Source organism: Felis catus, chromosome D1 (assembly GCF_018350175.1).
Source record: "Felis catus isolate Fca126 chromosome D1, F.catus_Fca126_mat1.0, whole genome shotgun sequence".
Taxonomy (NCBI): Eukaryota; Metazoa; Chordata; class Mammalia; order Carnivora; family Felidae; genus Felis; species Felis catus.
The window spans coordinates 8,831,942-8,850,549 of NC_058377.1; the positions used below are offsets into that span (position 1 = coordinate 8,831,942).

The 18,608-nt window shown below is 41.3% G+C and overlaps 1 protein-coding gene, 2 long non-coding RNA genes and 1 pseudogene across 9 annotated transcripts in view; 1 reads left to right on the forward strand and 3 right to left on the reverse strand.

Moving 5' to 3' along the window:
- Positions 1 to 12,527, reverse strand: part of LOC109491781 — a 111,286-nt gene extending 98,759 nt beyond the window's left edge. The window contains exon 1 of the long non-coding RNA XR_006585907.1: positions 11,189 to 12,527. This is a non-coding gene — a long non-coding RNA (uncharacterized LOC109491781). The remainder of the gene's footprint in view (positions 1 to 11,188) is intronic.
- LOC109491782 lies at positions 801 to 16,114 on the forward strand. Its single transcript, XR_006585909.1, has 4 exons — positions 801 to 861; positions 2,486 to 2,620; positions 13,454 to 13,493; positions 16,024 to 16,114. It is a non-coding gene; the product is annotated as an uncharacterized LOC109491782 (long non-coding RNA).
- On the reverse strand, positions 2,614 to 5,989 carry LOC101101500 (annotated as a pseudogene).
- ARHGAP20 (Rho GTPase activating protein 20) overlaps positions 14,419 to 18,608 on the reverse strand; it is a 127,486-nt gene continuing 123,296 nt past the window's right edge. For all 7 annotated transcript variants that reach the window (XM_023239081.2, XM_023239079.2, XM_023239078.2 and 4 more), the window contains one exon: positions 14,419 to 18,595. In XM_023239081.2, coding sequence (XP_023094849.2) covers positions 16,740 to 18,595 — 1,856 coding nt within the window. In that variant the 3' untranslated portion in view covers positions 14,419 to 16,739. The remainder of the gene's footprint in view (positions 18,596 to 18,608) is intronic.

Genomic DNA, 18,608 nt, shown 5'->3' on the forward strand with positions numbered 1-18,608 from the left:
TGCTACCTCAGGGGTTTTCATTTGCATTTTATGACCGATGATGCTGAGCATTTTTTCACATGCTTATTGGCCATTTGTGTACCTCCTTTGGTGAAGTATCTTTCAGATTTTTTGCCCATTTTATAAATTACATTGTCTTTTTACTCTTGATTTGTCCCAGATTTGTCAGATATTGGCTATGTATATTTTTCCCACTCATCTGTGGACGATCCATTTATTTTCTTAAAGATGTCTTTTTACGAGGAGAAAAGTTCAATTCTGATGCTATAAATTTTTTCTTTTATCATTAGTTATGGGTAGTCTAATTTTCCTGTGAGAGGTTGTTTTCCACCATAAAACATAGGTCTAGGAACCCCAAAAGGCTCTGGAATAATTAGGAGTGGGGCAGGACTGGTAGCATCTTTAAACTGTACCATAGCCCTGTAGCTTGGTACTCTGGAAAGACATAAGGTTAACTGAGTAATTGGGAGGTCTAGATTCAAACCAATTTACTGAGTAACTAATTTATTCATCTGCAAAATGGAGGTAGTCACACTTGCTTAGCTGACATCATAATGGGCTCTGGATGATGGGATTTAAATAAACTCTGAAATCCACAGACAAGCAATCATGAGTCTTACAGTAACTACCACCAGTATTTAAAAAAATTTTTTTTTAAATGTTTATTCATTTTTGGAAGACAGAGAGACAAGAGCACAAGCAGGGGTGGGGCGGAGAGAGGGGTGGGGGGGGGGACACAGAATCTGAAGCAGGCTCCAGGCACTGAGCTGTCAGCACAGAGCCCGACGCGGGGCTGGAACTCAAGACCCAGAGATCATGACCTGAGCCGAAGTCGGACGCTCAACTGACTGAGCCACGCAGGTGCCCCCCCTCCCTTTAAAAAAAATTTTTTTTTATGTTTATTCATTTTTGAAAGACAGAGACAGAGCACAAGCAGAGGGTAACTACCGCCATTATTATCATCAGCCCTATTCCTGTCCATTATCCTGCTTGTATTATCTTATCCCTCTTCCTTCGCCCTCAACCCTCATTATTAAGCATCTTTATGTCTTTCTTGGGGGATGAGCAGAAAGGAAGGATTGTGAAACCTAAATCCATCTCCTGTTATCTGTGTTCCCAGAAAAAAATCCGTGAAGTGTGTCAGTCCCCTGGGACTGTGTGTCGGGCACTGAGCTCTGTGTAAAGAAAGGGACATCTGGAAGAGGTTCCCACACAACAAACTCCTGAGCAAGCCGCCATATGCATCTTGCCTTTCCCCCTCTAATGGGTCCTTTGATTATGGTTCCCTGTACGTCCCAGTTTTAAACATACTTTTCTAGCAAAATAATCCCTCACTTAAATTATTTTAAGTAGTTTGTCAGGAGGCAGACCTTATTTTCCCACAGGTTAACATACTAAGCTCATGTGTTACAACTAAAAGTAAAGGATGCTGCTGATATTGCCATTAGCCCGTGCGATTTCATAACTGGCTTTTCTTAATGTTGAAAATTATGTGGGAATCTCCACTCCTACCTCTGAGAGGCCCAAGCAGCTGGGGGCCCCTGTCCATTGCATTCAAAGTCTTTGAGAGAAGGTATAGGGAGGGCAATTCTTTTCTTGCTTCAAAGTTCAGTCCACCTTCTTGGAAGTTGCAAAGGAAGCAGACAGGGACTCTCTTTATGAAGTAAATTGTCCACTGGTGACGGGAATGATCTGTTTTCCGAGTTTGGGATACTTGGAAAACACCTACTCTCGTTATGCCCCTGCTGAGCTGGTGGCTTTGACTCCTCAGACCCAGAAGGGTCAAGACAGGTCTTTCACATCACAGCTCACCATGCAGCTACCCAGTGGCCAAACCTGGGGGGCGACTGGACTGTGGTAACCCCAGAAGCTGGCCCACAAACGGAAAATACCATGTCTTTTGGGCTTAGCCTGACAGTACAAGGCTCTTTGTTATCCTCCAGAAGAAGCTTACAAAGTATAGAAGCCACCTAAGAAAGTCAATAGTCTGGTTTTCCACACCTCCTAAGTTTACAGAGGAGCCAAAAAACTCCAAATCAAAGATTCAAATCTAGGTCCTTGTCCCTACCTCGAGACGGGGCCTCCGGGGTCTATGAGGAGTCTGTCTAAGACATCTTGTAATTGCAAGACGGAGGAAATGAAGGCAGGGTAAAGGCAGGGGTTGAGGGGCTTGGTTTACGGTCCTCACCTGGCTACAGCATCATTAAACAGTGAGTCCAGAAAACAGAGGGTATTAAGGGAAGTGACAGGGTCCTTAAGGCTTCAAATCAGGAGTGGTCTGTGCTCTCTGTGTGGATCTGAGAGAGGAGAGTCCAGAGGTGGGGGGAGGCAGCAAAGATAAGAAGCAGCTGGGTGTCGTATTACAAAGCTGAAAGAAAGAAGTGGAGAAACCAAGAACATGCAAAAGAAAGATCAGAGAGAGTTATTATTGTGCAATATGCCCATTGCAGACAGACAGGCGGCATTGGCCTTTCATCTTTCTTAGCCTCAGATTCCAAGAAAGCCTTTGCTGCAGCCTGGTCAGTCACACACAGGCACCGGCTGGGGAGAATGTCAAAGTCCTGGCAAATTCCACTCTGGACAAGACGGTAAACTTGGGAAACATCTGCGACTTTTTCAGGTGACTGACCTACTCAGTCCCCACCCTAGTTATCGGCTTCGCGAACTTAGCTCTCTTCTGTTGCCCCCACCCTCGAAACCGAGCACTGCAGACAGCTAAAAGGCGGTGGGAACACGGGTCTGCTGCCAGCACCACACACAGCAACCCGTGCAGGGCCCCCACCTGCCCACATACTTGGCAGGCACCGCCCTAGACTCATGCCAACTTGAGCCGAGTGAAAAGCGAAAACCCAATCCATCAAAGAGTCGTTCTGTCTACATGACACCAAACCAACCAGTTGTTTACATTGGTGCCACATGGCACCAAGGGCTGTTTTGACTGAAATCAGCCGCTCCGACATGCGGAGTCCACAGCCTGCACTGGCACCGTGTAGAGGGAAGGTAGAGCCCTGTGTAAGAGAACTCCTCGGACCCAGACTGAGTCAAACATCACCAACCTGGGTGCCGTTTCCGTACGCCCTGCTCTCGAAGGACCGAGCGCTGTTCTGTGCACTGCCACAAGCCAGGTGTGTATGTGGCATTAGTTGTTGCCCTGAATGGAAAGTGCTGCGGGGGGTAAAAAGCTCAAGGACACCGTGCTGGGTTTGCAACCGAGACAATTAGAAACCAGAGCCCCCCAAAAAACACATCCTCAGCTAAGACAGGGTTTGGCATTTGAGAAATGCCTTAGGGAAACTAGCCTCTGGGTCACAACCTGGACTTGGCTTAACCCAGTTGTGGGTTCTCAGTGGACCTCAAATGACCACCTTCCCAGGTAGACAGATGCAGGGATGAATGTGGACCAGAGAAAGAGCACTGAGACATGCTCGCCCCTTCCTGACCGTGGAAAACTCTGCCAGATGTGGCCTCTCTGGGGATCATGTGAGGTTGGCCTGCCGATTTCTTAGATGACTTCAAATGGCTCTGATTTTAGGTAATAATCTTTGGACAAAAGCTAGAGAAAACAGAAGGAAAAATCAGACCACAAAATACCAAAGAAGACATTGGAATATTTCTCCCTCACCTGTACACGTATACGATGCTTTGAACTTTCGACTGTCTCACTCACCACACTGCCAGTCATGCTCCAGCGCTCGATATCACAAAGCTCTCTGCCTGCCTCCCACACTCCCTCCAACTTGTTACCTAAACTTGCCATCTGGGGGCCTTCTCTGATGTAAAATTTCACCTGCTGCTTCCATCTCTCTTCCCTGCTTGTCTTCTCCTTAGCACTTACCCTCATGTAATACACGAAATATTTCCTTATTTGTCTTGTCTGCCTTCCATGCTAGAATGTGAACTCCACAAGGGCCAGAGCTTTCCCCTTGTGTACGGCTTGCTCACTGCTGTATCCACCTGGGATAGCACCTGGCACCCAGTGATTAACATGTGTTTGTTGAATGAGTTAGTAATTGTTTTCTGTCATTTAAGTAGAGCAGATAACTTTCATTAACAAATTAGGATACTGAGGCTGAGTGATTCTATGTTCCTGACCCCCAGCTTCTTGAAAGACAGAATAAAACATTTCCAATGACTAGGTTTTTGCCTCTTTCCCTCCCTGCTCTTCCTCAGGTGAGACCGCAAGGCTGGAAGGGACAGGAGTTGGGTATCCTCCCCACCCCCACCACAGAACGCTAAGTGGGCTAGAGTTGAATGTAACCATTTCCATTTGTCGGTTAGTGCTGATAAAATAGTTTTCCTTCAGGGCGGGCCTTGTGAAAAAGAACAGAATACTCTAGGCATATTTCAAAATGGCTGCTTTTCTCCTTGCTGGAAGCATGAAATTCCTTCCTTGATTCCTTCCTTCCTTCCTTCCTCCCTCCTCCCTCTCCTTCCCTTCCTTGCTTCCCTTCCCTCCTTCCTTCCTTTTGAAAGAGCAAATTCCAGTAGATTCTTATTGTTTGACTGACAGAACACACAAAACCAGGCGGAGATGGGCCCAAGGAAATGATGGTCAGGTTTCATTGCTGTTTGCCCTTTGGTCCTTCATCTTCTAAGTATTTATTATATTTTCTTTTAAAGATATTAGCTATTTTAATCACAAATGCAACTCAAGTGAGAATAAATAAATGTGTTATCTTTTAACATCTGCCCCTCCCCATGTTCCTTTAAATAGAAAAAAAAAAAAGAGCTAAGTGTCTTTTCAGAGCCTATTTGGCCATAGCTATCTCACCTATGGTTTAAAAACAGACTGTAACTTATCTTCTCAAATTCCTTCTTGAACTACCGTTCATTCTGTTACAGAAATCCTGGGAAAGAAAGTGTATTGATACGGTTGATAATTTCCAAAAGGTGACAATGGTAACGGGGCTGAAGGCAACTGAGAGGGGTTTTCAGCAAACTGAGGACCATTGGGAAATTGTGCAGAGGCAGACCTTGTCAACAAGGCAGCTCCTTCAACTAATGCTAGGAGAATGCCACCCATTGTGGCTGACTCAACCATGCCACTGGTCCATTTCTTGCTGCCAGCATGGCTCCATTAAGGCACCCCTTGTGATGGAGTTCCAGGGATCTCTTTCCCCGACTTGAACCATGCTGCCGTCAATCATGGAAAATAAACCTCTGAAACTGCAAAGCTACCTCCCAACTGTGGAGCCCTGGTTCCAAAAGCTGTCAAACTGCCTTGTAGTCTGTGGTTTATTCCCACTGCAGAATTGCAAAAACCTTTTGACTGCTTGAATGGTATCATTCAATGGGCGCCTGTGCTACCCACTGTAAAGGCCCCACCACAACCATCCAGGTTGCCAAGGGCAAGGGCGTGTGTACTCTTCCACCTTGACTCCATCAGTGCAAAAGATCCTTTTTCTGATCTTTGCCATGAGAACTTGGTAAGGCTCCTGTCAGTAAAACTCACAGAAGTGTGGTGGTCTCCTAAGAATGGGCACCCTGGAACTTTTAACTCTCAACCTTGTCTTAGGCTGAGCCTCCAACAATATGTCAATTACAATTTTTCTTACTCAGTACTGGTTCCAGCAAAAGTTTCTACTTCTGGGCCTCTGTTCTGGGGTGCTGTCCCTCTCTGTATCTGCTTGCCTGTCTCTCTCAATTTGGGGGCAGCAGTTTTACCTTCAATGTCCATTTTCTGATGGATCTGAGGAGACTTGTTGATTTTCTTTGTTCAGCCTTTTTGCTTGTTGTGAGGAAAACTTTCAAACTCCTTATAGGCCAGACCAGACTTCAAAAAAAAGTTGTTTTTGTTTTTGTTTTTTTTACTATTGAGTTTTGAGAGTTTACATATTCTAGATCCTACTACTTTGTCAAATATGTGCCTTGCAGGGGCGCCTGGGTGGCGCAGTCGGTTAAGCGTCTGACTTCAGCCAGGTCACGATCTCGCGGTCTGGGAGTTCGAGCCCCGCATCAGGCTCTGGGCTGATGGCTCAGAGCCTGGAGCCTGTTTCTGATTCTGTGTCTCCGTCTCTCTCTGCCCCTCCCCCGTTCATGCTCTGTCTCTCTCTGTCCCAAAAATAAATAAACGTTGAAAAAAAAAATTAAAAAAAATATGTGCCTTGCAAACATTTTCTCCCAGGGTAGAGCTTCACATCCTCTTCACATGTTCTTTCAGAGCAAAAGTTTTTAATTCTGCGGAGGTCCAGTTTGTTTTATTTTATTTTTATGAGGTCCAATGTTTTCCTTTTATAGATCATGCTTTTAATGTCAAATCTAAGAAGTTTATGCCTACATCTAGATCCTAAAGATCTTCACCTGTTATTTTTGCTAAAGGTTTTATGGTTTAAAATTGACATTTAACTCCATGATCCATTTTGAATTTTTTGTACATGTGAAATTTAGGTTGTTGTATTTTTTGCCTTTAGATGTCCAAGTGCACCAGCACTGTTTGTAGAAAAGGCTACCTGATCTCTATTCCAGTTGACCATATTTGTGTAGGTCACTCTATTCCACTGACCTATTTGTCTGTCTTTCCAATACCATACTGTCTTGATTGCTGTAGTTTTACAGGAAGTCTTAATATTGGATAGAGAGATCCCTCTCACTTCATGATTGTCAAAATTGTTTTAGCTATTCTATGGCCCGTGCCTTTACACGTATTTTGTAAAGAATAAGTTTGTCTGTCTACAACAGTCCTTTCTGGGATTTTGGCTGGGATTGCATTAAGCCTATGTATCAATTTGGGAACAGATGACATTTTACTATGTTGACTCTTCCAGTCCATGCATCTCTCTCCATTTACTTAGGTCTTATTTCTTTCATCAGAATTTTGTCAACATTTTGTAATTTTCAGAATACATACCTAATGCATGTTTCATTAAATTTTTATTAAAGTATTTATTGAGTGATTATAAATGGTATTATTTTTAACTTTAGTTTCTGCATATTTAAAGCATATACAAGTGTAAAGGATTTCTGTGTGTTGACCTTGTATCTTGTGACCCTGCTAAATTCAGTTATTACTTGTAGATTTTTTTTTTTTTTCTGTAGATTCCTTGGAATTTTCTATGTGGACAATCACATCATCTGCAAATAGTTTTATTTCTTCTTTTTCAATCTGGGTATCTTTATTTTTTTTTTTAAGGTTTATTGATTTATTTGGAGGGGGAGAAGAGAGAGAGAGTGTGTGAGGAGGAGAGAGAGGGAGAGAAAGAATCCCATGCAGGCTTTACATTGACACGGCAGATACCAACGCAAGGCTCAATCTCACAAACTGTGAGTCAATGATCTGAACCTAAATTAAGAGTCAGGATGTTTAACCAACAGAGTCACCCAGGTGCCCCAGGGTATCTTTTTAAATTTTTTCTTGCTCTATCCCAGTGGCTATACCTTCTAGTAGTATAAGAGTAGTAAGAACAGACATCCTTGCTTTGTTCCCAATCTTAGGAATAAGTAAGTACTCTTCCATCATGAAGCATGATGATAGCTGTAGACTTTTTGTAGATGTTGAGACAATTTCCTTCTAATTTGTTGAATTTCAGAAATCACAAATGGGAGTCAAATTTTGTGAAATGTTTTTGTGTTAATTGATATATTGTGATTCTCCATCTTTAGCTTTTCATAGGTAACACTGACTGATTTTCAAATGTTAAACAATCCCGCATACTTGGAAAATAATTCTACATGGTCATATCACGTAATTCTTTTTATTCACTGTTTTTGGTTTAATATTTTTGTTTTTTGGCATTTAAGTTCATGAGAGACATTAATTGGCAATTTTGTTTTTGTACTGGCTTCGTTTGGTTTCCTTAATCAGGGTAATACTGGCCTCATAAATGAATTGAAAGTGCTCCCTTCTATTTTCTGGAAAACATTGTATGTAAATTGGTGTTAATTTTTCTTTAAATGTTTGTTAGATTTCTCCAGTGAAACCACTTAGGCCTAGAGATTTTTCTTTATTAGCTTGTGTGTATGTATTTATTATTATTTTCAGGTGTTTTTAAATTGTGAATTCAACTTATTTAATGGTTATAGGAATGGTCAGGTTTTTTTTTTATCTTGGTTGAAGCTTGGTAATTTGTGTTTTTTGAGGTATTTTCCCATCTCTTTTAAATTGTCAAATTTATGAATGTAAAAATTATTCAGAGTATTCTTTTATTATCCTCTTAATACTGTAGGATCTATGATGATAACCTGTTTTTGTTCTGATAGTGGTGATTTATGTTTTTTTTTTCAATTTTTTTGCCATCAGTCTCAGTAGAGGTTTATATACTTTATTTTTAATGTTTATTTACTTTTGAGAGAGACAGAGTGCAAGCAGGGGAGGGGCAGAGAGAGAGGGAGACAGAATCCAAAGCAGGTTCTAGGCTCCGAGCTATCAGCACAGAGCCCTACGTGGGGCTTGAACTCACCAACTGTGAGATCATGACCTGAGCTGAAGTCAGATGCTTAACCGACTGAGCCACCTAGGTGCCCCTATACTTTATTTTTTAAATGAACTTGTTGTTTTCATTTTCTCTATTGTTTTCCTATATTCAATTTTATAGGTTTCTATTCTAATCCTTCTCACTTCCTTTCTTCTGCTTGCTCTTCTTTTTCTAGTTTCTTGAAAAAGTTAGCTTATTGATTTAAGATCTTTCCTTTTATGATGTAAGCATTCAATATTATACATTTTACTCAACACTGTTAGCAGTATCCCACGTATTTTGACAGGTATTTTCATTTAGTTGTACGACTTAGAAAAATTTCCTTTAAAATGTCCTCTTTGACCAATAAATTATTTAGAAGTGTGTTTTTTGGCTTCCAAGTGTTTGAAGATTTTCCTGTTATCTTTGTTATCGATTTCTAGTTTGACTGCATTGTGCTCAGAAAACATATGCAACATAATTTTAATTCGTTTAAAATGTTAATGTTTTATGGTTCAGGCCATGGTCTGTTCTGATTTATGTTCCATGGGCAATTGAAGAGAATGTGTATCTTGCTATCTTTGGGTGAAATGTCCTATAATTGCCAATATTAAGTTTTCAGTTTATGGCATTCATGAGTTTTATATCATTGGTGGTGTTCTGTCTAGTTGCTTTATCAACTAGTGAGAGAGGAGCATTAAAGTCTTCAACTGTAATTGTGGTTTTGTTTATTTCTGTTTTCAGTTTTGTCAGTTTTTGTTTTACATATTTTGAAGCTTTGTTGTTTGTGCATACACATTTTAGGCCTGTGATGTCTTCTTGGTGGACTGAGCCCTTTATTGTTATAGAATGTCCCTGTCTCTGGCAATTTTCTTTGCTCTCAAGTCCACCTTATCCAATTTTAATACAGCCACCCTTGCTTTCTTTTGATCAATGTTTGCATGGTATATCTTTTTTACCCTTTTACTTTCAACCTACATAGGTCATTAAATTTGAAGTAAATTTCCTGTAGATAGGATATAGTTAGGTAGTTTTTTGTTTTGTTTTAAATCCACTCTGTCAATCTTTGTCTTTTGATTAGTCTATGTAGGTCATTTGTGATTAAGGCAATTCTTGATATGTTAGACCTAAAGTAGCCATTTTATTTGTTTTCTTTTCTTTTTTCTTTTTACTCTGGTTCTTGTTCCTCTCTTTTTATTTACCTTACTGTGGGTTAACCATTTTTTTTTAGGATTCCACCATGATTTACTTACAGTGTTTTAGAGAGATAGACTCTCCAAATATATAGTTTCTATAGTTGCTCTAAGTATTAAAATATACATATATATCATATCTTATTTCACTAGTATCAACATTCTACCACTTCGAGGGAAATGAGAACTCCATTTCCATTTAGCTCTCTTTATTTTTCCCACTTTTAAATATCATTGTCTTATCTTTTTTTTTTTAATAAAGTTTACTTATTTTGAGAGAGTGCATGTGCACGCAAGTGGGGGAGGGGCAAAGAGACAGGGAGAGAGAATCCCAAAGCAGGTTCTGCTCTGTCAGCAGAGACCAACATGGGATCTGACCTGAGCTGAAATTAAGAGTGAGATGCTTAACCAACTGAGCCACCCAGGTGCCCCTGTCCTGACTATCAAATGATGCTACAATTTTTGTTTCAAGCACTAAATATGATTTATAAAACTCATGAGACTAGTCTATCAAGTACTCTCACTTCTGCTGTCTGTTGTCCTTTTTTCCTTCCTACTGCTCCCAATTTCCTCCTTTTATTACTTTTTGTTTAAAGAACTTGCTTTAGCCAATCTTTAATGGGTATACCGGTTAGTGATAAATTCTTAAGTTTCCTTTCATCTGAGAATGTCCTTATTTACCCTTAATTCATGAAAGACAGTTTCACTGCATATGAAATTCTGGGTTGACAGTTCTTTTCTTTCAACACTTGAAAATTCATATGCCACTTTCTTTTGGTCTTTGTGGTTTCAAATGATTAATCTGAAAATTAGTGTTCCCGTATAGGTAAGATGTCCTTTCTGTCTGCTTTCAAGACCTTTTTTTGTCTTTAGTTTCTAAACATTTAATTAATTAAGACACATAGTTTTGCTTTATCTAGTTTGGGTCTTATTCAGCTTCTGGAATGTGCAGATTGGTCTTTCACCAAATTTGGGCTGTTGTCAGTCACCATTTCCCTGAATGACTGTTTCAGCCTTTTGGAGTTCTTTTTGGAACTCCAAAGATACAAATGTTGGATGTTTTGGATGTTATTACTCACAGGTCCTGGCCTATATTCAGGAGTTGTGGATCCATGGGCCAGTTAATTTTTAGACTCTCTGGTGTCATTGTGATCTGTTCTCAGCCAGAGAAGGCTCTTAGTCCCACAGGCCTTAGATTCCCCTGGCTTGGTGCTTTTCATGATAGAGGCCTCCTGACCATGCCATCTGGCTGTCTTGGTGTCTTGGCTGGGGGAGGGGAGTCTTATGCCTGCTGGGCATCAGTTTTCCTTTTTTTAAAGTTTACTTATCTATTTTGAGAAAAGGAGAGCTAGCGAGCTGGGAAGGGAGAGAGGGAGAGAGGGAGAGAGGGAGAGAGGGAGAGAGAGAGAGAGAGAGAGAGATGTTTCCCAGGCCAAGCTGCCTGTTCTGACTGGGTTCTTCTTTCTGTTGTTGCCTGGCCATTCTGGTATCTCCCAGTGGGGAAGAGGGATTTCAGGCCTAGTAGGAAAGGATAACTCTCGCCATGGCCACTTGTTAGCAGGGCATTCATCTATCTATTCCACTTGCGGGTGGTGTCTGGCTTACCTGAAGGTGTCAGAGGGACTCTGGATTGATCACGGGGGAAATGCACACATCTGGGCTGTCTTCTGTTGCCAGGCTGAGAAAGGTAGGCTTTGGTCGCCTTTTTCTATGGGGTAAGGGGATGTAAGATGCTCAATTACTGTGCTGTTTCTCTAGCCCTAGGTTTCTGAACCAATTCACCTTCCCCTTACCACCACTTAGAGTTCTCCTTTGGTAGTCTTTTGTATTATTTCCAGGGTTGGTAGTTGTATTTAGTGGGGAGAAGTAGGGAGACACAAGTCGACACCATTTTCTCTGGAACAAATTTTCAGCTCAATAATTTTTACATTTGTCATAGTTTTCTGAATTAGTCCCAATACTGGGTTATTATTTTTTTATATTAGATATATCTAGCTGTTTCCTTAACTTTAAATAGAGTTTGGATTGGTCCTCATGCCTATAACTTTTGTCTGCTTTATTACAGAAGAAGTTTTTCTTTTTTAAAGTTTACTTATCTATTTTGAGAAAAGGAGAGCTAGCGAGCTGGGAAGGGGCAGAGGTGGGGGGAGGGGCAGAGAATGAATCCCAAGCAGGCTTCGTGCTGTAAGTACAGAGGCTGATGTGGGCCTCTCTCTCACAAACTATGAGATCATGACCTGAGCCGAAATCAAGAATTGGACGCCCAACAGACCGAGCCACCCAGATGCCCCTAGTGTGGAAGAAGCTTTATTACCATCCCAATTTTAAGGTGAAAAGGTGAGAAAAAAGAGCCCACAGTCAGATTGATGCTCTAGCTGAATGTACCCACCATACAGGACTACTGTGAGCATTAAATGAAACAATACATTGGATGTATTGATTATCAGTTGCATGCAGGCAACGGTAAGTGCCCAGTGAATATTACTATTAGCTTTCTTCTACACAGCCTAATTTCTTCCTTAGTTGTTTAAAGTTCCTGAGGACTGAAACAATTTTTTTTCACCTTGTAACTCTAGGGACTAGAAGAGTACCTGGTAATAACAATTAAACTACCTGAATAGCATTAAATCATTTATGACACCCTCTATTCCCCGCAAGCCTTACTCTTCCCCCTTTTCCAATTTTCTCTGAACTCCTTGTGACTTCAGTTTCTTGCTTTAATTAATGAGCTCATCCACAGCTTTCCTCCTCCTCTCTCCATTTACTGTACCTTCAATAAGTTAGCTTCTCTGTATTCACGTATTTTGATGATTCTGCTTCTCAGTCATCTCATTTTTTTTTTAAATTTAAATTCAAGTTAGTTAACATATAGTGGAATGTTGGTTTCAGGAGAATTTAGTGATTCATCACTTACATATAACACCCGCTCATCCCAACAAGTGCCCTCTTTAATGCCCATCACCCACTTATCCCATCCACCCCACCCAACACCCCTCCAGCAACCCTCAGTGTTCTCTGTGTTTAAGAGTCTCTTATGGCTTGCCTCCCTCTCTGTTTTTATCTTCTTTTATTTTTCAGTCATCTCATTCTTGAACAGAGATATAAAATGTTTCTTTTCATCCTGAAAATTTTAGGCGGTAGCAATCACAGCCCCTGTGACCTGGCAGAGTATTTCTTTATACCATCCATGTTACTTGCTCAGAAATGGGTCTATTTCATAAGTTCAGGTTTTTGGCCAATGTATTCATCTTCAAAGCAGATCAAGAAGCTGCCAGAAGTTCTGAATTTGATTCCAAGTTACTGTGATTTAGAATCAAGCCTATACGTAAATAATATTTAAATCCCTTCCTTCGTGTCTGCACCTTAATACTGCCATGTGAAATAAAATCAAACTCCAGAAAATGTATTTACTTTGCCCTCACAAATTAAATAGGCTGGAAAAAGACCCTGAATTATCTACATACATATGTACGCTCTAGTGAACACACACTCTATGAAGTTAGGGACAATATGCATCTAATACCTCCCTCTGTACATGTCTCTTTGAGACTTCACAACACAATTTTCCAAATTGCACACCTTCTGCCAATTCTACCATACATCTGACATTATGCAGACTGGAAACTCAAGGAGCTCACTGTATTTTAAAAACCCCACAAACAATAAAGATGAAGGATTTATACTCACAGGTGGCTCAGAAAATGAGTAGGACTCATACTTGGGGTAGACAGCACAGAACTCAAGAGAACTCTTCCTTTCAGCAGGAAACTTAGCTTATGAGATATCCTGATAACCAGAATAGATATTAAAGAAAGTTAACATCTTACCTAACTTTATTATTCCATTTTTTCTTTGTATTGATCTATGCAGTTTACAAAGACTTCCTCTCAAGCCATTAAAACATGACAAGGTAGGAAAATATCAGTAAAACACTTACTACCATAATTATGATTAAGATACATAATATTCTTAAGAGTTTCTTTTCAACAGACAGAATATGCCAGTAGTTCAAGGATACATTAGATCCTTTCAAATTCAATGTCATGCCATGAAAAGTAGAAAAACACAACGTGAGATAATTCCTTGAATCCAGTGTTTTCAGTCGACTGAACTCTTTCTTAAAAGCAAAATTATCTGTATTTCTGTAAAATTTAGAGATAAATTAACATCATTGTACACCACCCAGATGTAATCAGTGCCATTTCCAACTGTGGAGTTGGTAGGTAGTCTTCGGGGTTCCATTAGGGCAAATCACTTTTTCTGGACTAAGGTAGTTTATATTTTTGAATCTCTTTGAAATGGTGGCTGAACTTGCACAGAGTGAACCCCAATGAATTCTGAGAAGGGAAACATACAGCAGTCATGAGAGACTGGTAACATTTAGTAAGTTTACATGACTTTATAAGTTCTGATGTCTTGGGGTACCTGAATCCAGACATCTTGGATTGTCTGGATGTGTCTGGGGTCAACTGGGTACTCGGGGCAGAATGGTTCAAATTTGGGTAAGAAGATCTACAATCGATCGAATTGAATTAATGGTTCTTTTGATAGGAGAACATAGACCATATCTGATTCCAGGAGCAAAATGAAAACACAATCTCTAAGAAAATGAAGATGATGTGTCTAAAGCAGGACTTTTTGGTAAATGATAAGATTAGGAAAACATAAAAGAAAAAAAAAACACCCTCTTTTTCTAGAAAGACTGACCATAGTCTATGACTAAAAGTTCAAAGTTCCAATTCAATATTAAGTACATTTTATAAAATTTCCAAGCTTAAGCAGAAATTGGGTTCATTAACAATTCTACAAAGGGCAATATTGCTCTGGAGGGACTGTTAACTCTACAGCATGTATATTTTTTATTATTTAATAGACAGCATGGACTTCATACATATCCATTATCAGTGCCTTGAAAACCAAACAACTTTAAAAGTTAGCAGCAGTTTCTGCAAGTACAAAAATACACATTTATTACATTACATATGGTAGTAAAATTTGTCAAGATATATTATACAAACTCAAAGCATTTTAGATAAAGCATCAGTCTAATATATTATAGATTGACAGAGTATAATAAAATGACATGTAGTCTGTCTTCAAATCATACAATATAATACTTTACAGCAATATTAACAAACTATTCACATGAAATATTACAGGAGTATCTAAGGGAACACAGCGAATAGGAATAGTTATTGAAAACCTCAGCATCTATTTTCTTCTATGCTTCAAATTGGGTGGATAATTTTCTACCCACCCATATGAAAGAAAAAAGGACAGAACTATTATTTTGTAAGTGGAGAAACAATTTCTTCCAGAAAGACACCCCAAGCTGTAAGAATGTCATTCACATCTTGCAGTTCCAACAGTAGTAAGCCCTAAGGGTAAGGGAAATGATTCCCTATTGCCTTTAGATATTATACCACAAAAGATGCATATGGACACTCAGGAGTCTAAATACAGGAGTGGCTGTTTATAAGGTACAATCTACTTCACATCTGTGACTGAGATGGCCAGTGTCATGAAGGAGCTCTTTGGAAACAGAGTTCTGAAAGTTAATTACAATGCTTAGGGCCAACAGGGGCCATGTCCCACAGAGGTAGGCAGCACTTACAGCTAATACTGAAAGGACTTCTACTTTACAGAAAACATTATTATTTTCTTTCTATAACTGAAAAAGGAAACCTTTAGGACAACAGGGAAAGAACATTGGACATGAAAGTTTCCTAGTGGCTAAGAAAAATAATTGGGGATAAGCTAGTTTGTGGGAGAAAGGTCCATCTGATGGTGAATTAAAGAGACTAAATGGGTTCTAAGCAACTTCTTGTAAGTAGCTAAAATGAAGGGAGATGCACATCCATTCCTGATTCTATCCTTTCATACTGGCTGGGAGGCCTAAGAATCCGTGGAGATAATCCAGGAGATGTACAGGTATGACCTTTAAGGTCAGAGAGGGGAGAAGCATTGATGGATGTGAGATAAACTAATGGGATGTAAACCATGAATACTCTGGGACAAAAGTATATAAAACTTGTGGAGGTAAGAAAATCCAAAGCCAATGACTGTCTGAGAGGAAGGCCTGACTGCTACTTTGGTGGGGATTCCATTCTGTGACTCTTTGTAAACTGCCAACTTTAAAACCGCTCTCTCAACTGCCAGTGGCCGTCAGAAAGGGGATGATTTATCAGTAATTGTTTCTGGCTGCTAATCGAAGAGGCAGGGCTGTGGAAAAACACTACCCAGCACAGCAAAGAGGAGCCTCCACTGAGTGCATGCTGGCAGCAGCTTTGTGTGGCCCTCTTTGCCTCACTAGGACAGCGGATGAGGTCAGGAGGTCGCCTCCTAATAGGAAAAGTTGCATTTCTGGAGAATGTTCCTAGCACTGGCATCTTTAAAAAGGACCCTGAAACAAGCAACCATTTCCTTCTTCCTCCTCACAGCCCTGTGTCCTGGAGCCTTGGAAGAACAGTGGAACACCAACAGAAAAACCAACCAACCAACACAACCAACAAATAAACTATCATACTCATGGCTCTTGGATATTCTAGTTTATTCCATTCTAGCTGCATCAATGGGCTGACTCCTGGAATCTTCCTGTGATGGCACGTGACTAGAGAATGTCACAGAAATGGCTAGTGGCTTGGATTCAGGGAAACGTTTCACATGATTTCCTTCATTACTGGACATACTTTCTTTTTTTTAATACTTTGATTAGTGGCCTTTTCTTGCTTAGTTATTAAACATATTCCACGGAACACGGACGTTTCTCTGCACCCTCCCTGTTTCCACAGTCCTTATTCTTCACTTATGATATCCTGGCCTCAGGATATGAATCTCACTCAACATGTAGGCCATATTCTCCCTACAGAAGATGTTTTCTCTGGCCCCCTGCTAGTTATCTCTAAAAACATATGATAGGACCAATCCCATGCTCTAATAAGGAAAAGCCTCCCAAACAGGAGCTGAAATTTGTTAGTCTAAACTTTTTGCCAAATAGTCTCAGTAAAGAGAATTCTTTTGTTGTCCTAAGTGTTAGCAATGATTATCCTTATGCTACCCATCCCACGTATTTTATACAAAGGGGTCATAGTACTCTTGTCTTTATGTCATTATTAGCCCAGTTTCTGCTCTTGTACATATCACGTTCTTACTATGGTTAAACGTCTTTGGTTAAATGCTGGTCCCCAATATCACAAACCACTGTAGGCCCCGAGTCTGGGCTGGGTGCATCGTCCACAGTCAAAGAGCTGGGTGAGGATCTCTTACACGGCAGAGTACCAGGAGAGCGCTGCTCACTGCTCTCTCCTTCCTTGTGTGACTTCACACAAAGCTTGAGTCCATCCTCCACCAGGCTGAATGGAGAGCTACAGTGCTTCTCTGAGTCCTGGCTGGGGTACGAGCTATACCACTGGGCTGTCTGCACAGCTCCAAGTCCTTCCGTTGCCCTTTGGGGCATGTCTTCCTGTGTCTCTTGCAGTGGGCTGGCTTCTGAAATACCAGAAGCATAGGGAGGTGGCTCCATGGGTCCTTTTAGAGAACTTACTTTCTTTTCCTCTGGTCTGGACGCCCTTGCCTTCTTTTTGAGGGACCAGTTTTTCAAACTGGCCACACCATTTCTCAACCATGTGCTTGGGTGAAGAGTTACAGAATGTATTTGTGAGTGCCACTCTACAACATCCTTTTTTGTATACGCCAGGCGGCTGCTGGCCTGCCCTGATGAGGGACCAGGAGTTGCAGAAATGAGGCTGGAATTGCTAAAATCAGAAGCAAGCTCTTCCTGTTTTCTTGGAGCTTGAAAAGTGCAATCTATTGGAGAGGAAGTTTCAGTGGGGGTAAACACAGAGTGTTCCGAAATCTGAGAAAAAGCGCTGTCTTGGGAGCTCACTGACGAGCCAGAGGGGGAAGTGCCCGGGGAGGACAAGCTGGAGTAGCTGGTCCGCGGGCAAACATTTAGTCTTGGGGGTAAGCCCTTCTCGGTGTTCCTGTTTGTGCTACTGCTCTTGCCCACCTCAATCCCCATCACCAAACTCTGGTTAATGAGCTTTTGCCCCTCCATTTGCAAAGACTTGTGCCGCTCCAGATAAGCTTCCTCTCCGTGCAGGAGACCGGCTCCGCAGCTGGTTTTATGCTGTTTCTTTGAATAAATTCCCCTGAGATAGGTCAGTTTGCAGTGCTGGTCATCCATGCTGGGCTCCGAGCAGCGCCGGTGCCTCCGCGAGCTCTTGAGGGCATCCGCTGTGTGTGTCGGGGAGTATCCAGATGTGTCTGTGCCGAAGGGCTGGCTCCCGGGATGGTCCTGAGACGACATGTGACTGTAAGATGCCACAGAAATGGCCACTGGCTTGGATTTAGAAAAGAGTTTCACATGATTTCCTTCATTAGCAGACAAGCTTTTCTTCTTAACATTTTTATTAGTGGCGTTTTTCTTGGTATCAGTGCCTGCGACTAAACTCTGTTTAAAACATGTCTTACCCTCTTCCTGGAGGGGTTGATTCTGCTTCAGATAATCCTCATCTTTTCGAGAGAGAATTGCATCACAGCTGGACTTGCGTAGCTTTTTCTGATAAAATTCCCTGAGATACGAAAGCTTAGAATCTAGATAATCGATGCTGGGCTCTGAGGAGCGTCGGTGTCGCCTCAGGCTTTTTGGAACCCCTGCGGCAGCTGTGGACAGGTAGCCAGGAGTGCTCAGGCCCGACGGGGCCCGGGCCTGATCCCGCAGTGGGACCTTTGCATACACTCCCGTGAGGTCCACCGGCTTGGGTTCAAGAGGCCGTTCCATTTGAATGTCTTCATCTTTAGAACGGTCTAAGTCAAAGTCGCTCAGGGTTAAGAGGCCTTCCACCTCAGGCTGGTCGAGGTCATAGTCACTGAGGGTTAACACAGAGTCCATGCTTCTGCTACCCTGACCAAGTTTCTTCACCAAGTCACTACAAGGAGCATCGACATCCTCATTTAGCTCATTTTCCAAGCTGTCATAGGAGGAGTCGTTCAGTTGGAAGCAAGAGATATCTGTCAAAAAAAT